This window comes from Nicotiana sylvestris, chromosome 10, assembly GCF_000393655.2.
Source record: "Nicotiana sylvestris chromosome 10, ASM39365v2, whole genome shotgun sequence".
Taxonomy (NCBI): Eukaryota; Viridiplantae; Streptophyta; class Magnoliopsida; order Solanales; family Solanaceae; genus Nicotiana; species Nicotiana sylvestris.
Genome location: NC_091066.1, coordinates 105,712,118 through 105,720,381, shown reverse-complemented (window position 1 = coordinate 105,720,381; position 8,264 = coordinate 105,712,118). Strand labels below are relative to the sequence as shown.

Genomic DNA, 8,264 nt, shown 5'->3' with positions numbered 1-8,264 from the left:
ACTAATTCAGACAATATTAATTTCTGCCATCAACAAACATATTTCAAAATTTTAAACTAATACGAAGTTAAATTAGTTACTAACTTCATGACCCTTTTCTGAATTAGAAAACAAGGCTTCTTTTTATAAGAAGTCAGTATCTTTAATCTAATCCATCATCATATAGCCTCAGCATATATGTAACAATAAATAAGAAAGGCAGAAGCTCTTGCTCCAACAGCAGGTAGAGTACATGAATGTTTGATTATGTCATGAAACACTAGAAACCTAACCTATACTTGCAAATAACAGTACACAAAGTGATACTTCCCAATTAAATTCAGATAATATCTAATTAACTATCAGTAAAAGACAACGTTCTTCCAAGATTATATATGCCTAACTAATATTTTCAGCTTATAGGGGTACTTAACAACCTAAGTTTCTGAAAATTCGACTAAACCAATAAAAGAGAAACTAGAGGTCAATTTCCTCTCTTAATTGGAGATATACATTTTCAACTTCCAAAGATATGGAAACTGATGACTGGTCAAGATGTTACAGGCTTTGCAACTCGAAATCTCGATAATTATGCCATTTTTGGTATCTCTGGTGACCTGTCAGCACCGGCCTAAGTCGACGTGCAGATGTGCATTGAGAACAGCAGCATCCCCTTAGGTCTTTCACGCAGCCTTCGCAGCATCTGAATAAAACCAATCAAGTATTAGAACGAATATAACTACACACTTTATTTCGATGTACTGCTTATACAACTGACACAAAGCACATAGTAATATAGGAGCAACCTCCGCGGGAGGAAAGCACGTAGAAAAGTTTTATCTTAAGGATCCTTGGCTAGAGACGTCAAGTTCTTTCTCCTACTTGGAGGAAAGTTGATACAAATAGGTAATTTAAGTCATGTAAGTCTTTCGCCCAAAATGTCTCTCGTTAGCTGAATTTTGGAAGGAAAACAAATCATATACCAACCCCACAGGCTTGATGAGGCAAATATATGTGATTAAAGTAGCATCCATCCATATATTTATTTGGTGAAATGGTTAGTCTTACAGGAAAAGTAAGTTGCAGTCGAGGTTTGCACAATTGCGGTGCCTCAGCTCACAGACTTGTGAACCACAGATGTAGCATTTGGCAAACGAGTTATCCAGGGGGGCCTCTAGCTTTGTGCTTGCTTCCATCTCCACTTCAGGCTTGTAAGTAGAAGGTGGCAGAGAAAGACGGGCATCAAATACAAACAGATTTCCAACCCAACCTACAGAACCTTCTCTCTCAAGATAATGAGAAGCGCCCCCCTTCAAGGTGTACAATCGTTTAAAACCTTGCTTTCTGTTGTGAAAACAAAATAAGTTGTCAGCTGTGAACTCACACAACATTTTCACGTAAGACACTAAGGTAAAACTGAACAGAGTGCAAAGCATTAATTAAGATCCCAATTCTAGTGATGGTGCAATCACATGCACCTGAATATTGAGATAAAATAATTTATGTTGTGCAACTGAATAACAATATGATAGCTGGCGAAGTTTAGGCACATACTCCTCAAACCTAATCTTCGTTTCCAGAACCATATGACAGTAGTGTTTAGTCCAACAGAATTTATAAATTGCATTTGAGAGATCCTATTGATGTTGGCTACTGAAGAAACTTATTTACTAATGCAATTTCCTACAGGTAAAAGCTTGAATAATCTCCACGTATGCATGCGTCAGAGCAGCCTGATTCATAAATTGATTTCCAATGAGGGTTATGTAGCTCATTTAGCCAACAGGTGATCTTTGTAGAAGAGCAGTATGAAAAGTACAAACACCAGCAGAAGTAGCTATTCTCACCCCTCAACAGTATGACTTGGGGGAGAAATTATTGGAAGATAATTGCTTTGTGGAGGGTTGATGACAACAAATTCTATATTCGAAGTACTTTATAACCTGGAAAGCCGAAAAGGGGATATTCTTATGGTATCTCTTAAGAGAATGCTCAAAGTTCCAATATCTCACACATATATGCTATAGCACTTAAGTAAATGATAGAACACAAACGCGCACACACAAAAAAAAAAAAAAAAAAAACTTACCGTAGTATAGCAGAATATACATCACAGCGGATACCTCCAGTGCAGTACATCAATATATCAGTTCTCTCCTTATCAACAGCTGCTAATGGATCTGAAGCAATCACCTGCAGAACAGGATGGCAAGATATTAGTTATATCTACAGACAAAAGCACATTCCAGGATATTGTCTTGTGCACGAGGTGACAGTCTTTAAGTTCTATATTAAGCATACAGAGGACATACAACCAAGGAAAATAGCAGCATGCAGCAGTGCAACTATGAACGAGAATACAACGGAAACAAATATCAGGATATTATGGAAGCAAGGACCAGATTTCACATCATCCCAATAGGTTAATTCTAGCCAGATACATTATTCATTAATGAAGAGAAGAAACAAGAGAAGCGCTGAGAAGGGAAGTGTTCTCCTGCATTATACTATGATCGACATGCAAAACCAATACTTACAGCTTTTGGTCAAGTAATGGGATCAGAAAGAAAGCAAGCACTTCAATTTATGTAAAAAGTAACAAAAAATTAAATTTCCTAGCATTTGCTTGGACAACAAGACAGAAATTGGATAATAAATTGCTAAAACCTCTGAGTCAGATTGCCCAAATGAAGTGGACCGAAAACAATCAACATCCGGTCGCTGAGCGCCTTGAAAATGCCCAACATCCCATTCATAACCTTCCGGAAAATCAAACTAGAATCTATTAGCACAAAAGGCACTTGAAATATTCAATTATGCAAAAGAAATAGCAAAGACGATAGCTGACTTTTACAGAGAGCATAATAAGATGTTTCACTTTAAGCGGCTTTTTGGTTTATATAAATGACATGGAATGGGACTAGACTGGTCTAATCATAGATTTAAAACGTAGAGCATGAAGCTGTACGGGGACAATTACAAGTGTTAGCATTTAGAATGTTAGAATCACTGTTAAGTGTTGATATTAAGTTAGTTATTGACCAATTAAATATAAGATGTGGATTGTATATCACACATAAATAGGTGTCTTTTATTCCATATTCACACGTCATCAATATATCTCCTCTTCTCTTATTTCTTGCGTGGTATCACAGCTAAACATTGTGATAGAGACTTAAGTAGCTTCCAGATATTCCTCAATGGTGGGATAAAATAATCCCATGAGGGGGCTGGGAATATCTGTACTTCTACAAGAATAACAGTTTTATTTACCTTGAGCAGGGTGAAACTTGAACAACCAGCATCAAGAGTTGGCCACATTGTTTAATCAGGCCAACCCCATATATATGACATCTCCAGAGCGTTCAAAGAAATACCAAAAATGCAGTAACAAGCAACAGAAGAATACTTACCATTTCTCACATCAAGAAGTATACAACTGGGATTGATGTTTTCATGTGATGAATTATTAGTGTTATTTACAGCTTCCAATCTATTCCTCCATTCAGATGGTGCCAAAGGTTCCGCTCTCATCGATGGATCAAGCAAAGGAAGGTGAGAAATCCCTCCTTCCAACTGTTGACAAAATGTTAGAAGTATCAATATAAGCCTTAAAAACCAGAGAAAAGATATATTAATGTATACATTGGTCCTCTATAAATGGATAAATTTTCCTCGAGTCCCAAGCTATAGTTAAAGGCCCCCTTGAACCTCAGAAAAGCACTACTTATGCAGATGCTTTTCTATAAGGAAATCATAAGCCTACTGTCAATAGGAGCTACTTATGCAGATGCTAGGACGTGCCCATATGAACCATCAATCCCAACTTCTTTTTAAATATCTTTGCTGACCTTCAAGTTTCATTTAACATCTAAGATTTCCCCAAATTAAGAAAGATGAGGTAATTTGAAAATACAGACCCTATAGGTTTTTATTGTTTCAAGAACATTTGAATTGTTAATTGCTTGTGCAAACCTCTCTAAGAGCAATCTGAAATCAAGTATCTACCTCCTCTATAGTCAATCTTAAATTGAAATCCTTTTCTGAGCTTACCTCTCATAAGATCAGTCTTAAAGTGGGTTATTCTGCTGACACACTTCGACTTTGGTACTGATCATTGATCAATTGATCACTTGAGAAAACAACATCTTGGGAAAGCTAAGCAGAAATACTATATTACTAAGTCCATTACTTCATTTTGCTCTCTTTGATCTATTTCTTTAGCTGGCCGAAGGGTATAAAATAATATGACAGTTTTAAACCAAAAAAAGTTGATCAAATAGTCATATTGTCAGGAAGAAAGAACACAGAAGCTGATGAGTTTGTTGCCTGCCCGCAAGAAGACATAATCCTGGCCAAAGAGGCTGCTATATCAAACAGAACAAAGCGCAAATCTAAACTAATAAGCATGTCCTTACATTATACATAATATGACAATTTCAGTTATTGGGTGGGAGTAATAAAATCAAAATTTAAACTCTATCAATTCACATGTCATGAAGAGAAGATATCCCTTAAGTTACTATCCATGAAGTAGCTGGTGAGCCAGACAAGCAGGCAACAGCATGCAGGAATGAGACAGTGCGAGACTTGCCTGTACAAGAGAGGGCTTATAACGCAACTTCAATCTTGGAAAGGTATGCCCGTTTGATGCTGGCGAGATCTGGACCAGTACATCAGAAAATCTGAGGTCTTCCCGCACCCAATTAACGTAAGCAAGAGCATCTTTTTTTGGTCCACTGTACTGCACCAACAGGAAGTATCAGAAGACAGAATAACTTTGTTTGACTTATAGCTGGCAAGGGGGATTTAGAGTGGCCTGTAGCAACACTGAGCTGGTGATCTAAAGAATTTTCAGTTCAGAACCACAGGAATATGATTTCTTAGGAAAAGATATACTTTGAGGACCATGAGGCGTGCTAATCAATAAGACATTAACCTATCCTTTCTGCGCTCATTTAAGGAAAAAATAAAAGGAAAAAAAGAACTAACTTTTGGGTGGATTGGATAGTAGCTTCCTAATATATTCTAACTTTGCACCTTCTTCTTGCTGATCCAAGCATTCAATTTTACATTTTCTTAACAGGTACGCCCTATCTTGCTTCATATCACTCTTTCTATCCTTAATTGGATGTCTAGCTTTCCTTTTATGTCTGTCCTAAAATTATGTTCACTCTACTCAAAGAAAAGTTCAAAACATATTATACTACACAAATTCCATGGATCCTATTCCAACACTTATCAGCACATCATTTTTCCAACCTTAAAAGAAAAACTCAAAGCCTAATTAATGGGCACCCAAATATTTTTTTTAATAATTGTGATATCCGGATCAGCTTGCGCACCTCGACTAATTCCACGGGGTACCTACTACCTCCCACCAGTGCGGGTACCGAGTGTCCATCCACTAATGCTTGGACAGATGAGAAGAAATCACCTAGTGTGTTTGCCTTCATTGGAATTTGACCAGAGACCGCATGGTTCCCAACCCACTTCATTTACCACTATGCCACACCCTGAGTGCAAAATAATAATAATAATAATAATAATAATAATAATAATAATAATAATAATAATAATAATTGCCTCCGCATGTCCCTCCCACCAAGTATTAAACTATGAACGTTTTGAGCTCTCAGCTGAATATTTAATAGAAATACCAAGTAGAACCATGATATTCAAATTTTTGGTTAAACAATAGCAATGCCCAAAGCAGAAAACACAAGGGTAAGAACAGTGAGATAGTAACAAACAGTCCTACCTGTGCATTAATTCCCTGTTGGTTTAAGTATATGCGGCCATGCACATCTCGTCCCTGCATCAAAGAGAAATATCTGTTATAATAATCTGACTGAAAGAGCACTTTAACACATAATCAGGCATTGCACTGATATACATGCAGTAGTATGTTGTACGGAAAACCTATCAACATTTTGGAGCCAAGGAGTTTTACAAAATAATGATCTGAAGTAAAATGATCTCAATTGAAAAGAGCTTGAAATCCAAGCCAGTAATAATTGATAAACTTTGTATGCAGCATAATCCATGACCCCTTAAATTGCTTCTCCGGGTTAAAGAAAGCAACTGTATTCCTTGTTTTGGAATACATGTGGCAAGATCTAGATTCAAAACATCAAATATTTAAAATAAAATATAACATGCAAAGTTAAGTCAAAATCTTCCTCTTCCTCAAGGTGAATGAAACTATAACTATATCCTCCACCAAAATTGGATGACATCTTAAATGAGCACCAAGTCTATCCTCTTTCACCAGTTTTATAGAATTCAAACCAAATAAAATGAAAAGCATATCTTAGAAAAGTCAGGCGGGTTGGAATACTTTCCAATCCAGGTGATGTTAACTGTTAGCACTAAAAACCTCTTATCGTTCGAGAATGCTTGAAACATTCCAAGACTAGAGTATGCAGATTTTATCATTCCTGAACCTGAAACTTATCAACCAGAAATTTGTTGTGAACATTTTAGATGTTTTATGATTCAACTAGGATTTTGCCCATTCTGTACTTCATACAACCATACATATAAATACAATTGATATGTCAAAACCAACTCAAGAGACGAGTGAAAACTTGAGGAGAAGTTTAATAACATATGTTACACTAGATAACTGTTCAAAGTATATCACCCATAAGGTTTTTCTACTATTTATTCTGTTCTTATGTGTTGGCAGCTGAAACTCACGGGGAGATTGAGCATTGAGCATGGTATAATGCAGAGGCATTAGGTATAATATAGAACTACCTACTTCCCTTGTTGGGCACCAAATATTCTGTGTTTCTGCCAGTTTGCGTTGCAGCTCTAAAATAAATGAGTAAAAGTGTTCCTCTTCATTTATTTTAGGTGTTTGTACGAGTCGGTTGATACAACTCAATATTATAGCAGCAAAGGTCCTAGGCTCAAGTAACAAAAATATTATGTGCCCAATAAAAATAAAAAGAATTAGACTCGTACTCAAAGGGTGTAGCCTAGCAGTCAATGAAGTGGGATGAAAAACCACGTAGACCTCCGCTCAACTTCCAGCCAAGGCAAAAAACATGTCTTTATAGGACTTGGGGACGGAGTGCCCCTGTACCTATGTTGGTGGGAGATAGCAGGTACTCTGTGGAGTAGTCTAAGGTATGCACAAGTTGGCCAACATTTTTGTTATAAACGTAAAAAGAATAAGACTCGCAAGTTCAGTGACTTGTTGTAGACCTAAAATGAATTGTCCCACTTTCATAGTTTAAACTTTTAAATGAGACGGTTAACACAATTCAGCTAATGAGCTCACAAAATAGTACTTACTTAGTCATTAGCTCCTAAATTTAGCGCCAAGAGGATTTTAAACTATGTAGCATCTATGGCATGAATTTAAACTGAAGGAGTTGGAGATAATCGGTATTTTGCATACGAAATGCTTAAGAATCATATCAATAAAGGCTCAAACTACATTTGCAAACCAAGTAGGACAGAATCACAGAATAAGAATACACAATTACCTCCATAAAGGAAAGGTGCTTGGTGACCTCCTCTTCGGGGTCCTTAATGAAAACAAAGCGGTAGAAATTTACCACTATAAACTCTTCCTCATCTAGTATTTCTTTTGAGGATAACGCAGCAGTACATACATTTTCTTTGCATTTCCAAGAAGAGAGACTTTTACACTTCAGTTGCCACACAAATGGCAAAATACTGTTCCTATTAGTCCAAGTATTTTTTGGGTTTGGGAGAAAAGCAGTAAGATTTTTGGGGAAAGATGCAGTGGGTTCGTTAGAAGCAAGTATAAATGGCTTCATGACTGTAAACGAGCTCATTGCCCAAATTCACACAAATAACTCAAATTTTTAGCTGTTTTCCTTTAGTATTCAACAACACATTGAAGAGGCTAAGGAATGGAACATTTTATGGATAACATATGAACTGACCAAGAAATTTCTTTTTCTTTTTCTTTTTCTTTTTCCTCTTCTTGAATAATTTCGAAACACTACCTATGATAATGGTAGTAGTGGCCCCTGAGAGTTATAGAAAATGCCGAGGAGTTTTATTTTGTGTGTTGTACAACTTACGCTAGTTATATGAGACTCCTTTTTGTCTCATAAATTTGTGGACCCCAATCTTACACTTTTGGTCTACAGAAATATGGGTCCACAAAACTATGAAACAAAAGAGTTACCTCATACAACTAGTGTCAGTTGTATGATACACAAAATAAAATTTTTCGAAAATGCTCCTCCGATTTTGAATTTACGGTTTGATTTTGAATATTATTATTTTTTTAAAAAAAA

The 8,264-nt window shown here is 36.4% G+C and overlaps 1 protein-coding gene across 1 annotated transcript; it reads right to left on the bottom strand.

Annotated features, from left to right (window-relative positions):
- Window positions 1-291: 291 nt before the first annotated feature.
- Window positions 292-7,884, bottom strand: LOC104209977 (rhodanese-like domain-containing protein 8, chloroplastic). Its single transcript, XM_009758750.2, has 8 exons — window positions 7,479-7,884; window positions 5,741-5,794; window positions 4,574-4,723; window positions 3,393-3,555; window positions 2,647-2,738; window positions 2,069-2,172; window positions 1,048-1,323; window positions 292-682 (listed from the first exon to the last, which is right to left on the bottom strand). Exons 1-8 carry the CDS (start codon window positions 7,791-7,793, stop codon window positions 538-540), a joined length of 1,299 nt encoding a protein of 432 aa, XP_009757052.1. The 5' UTR covers window positions 7,794-7,884; the 3' UTR covers window positions 292-537.
- Window positions 7,885-8,264: the final 380 nt, after the last annotated feature.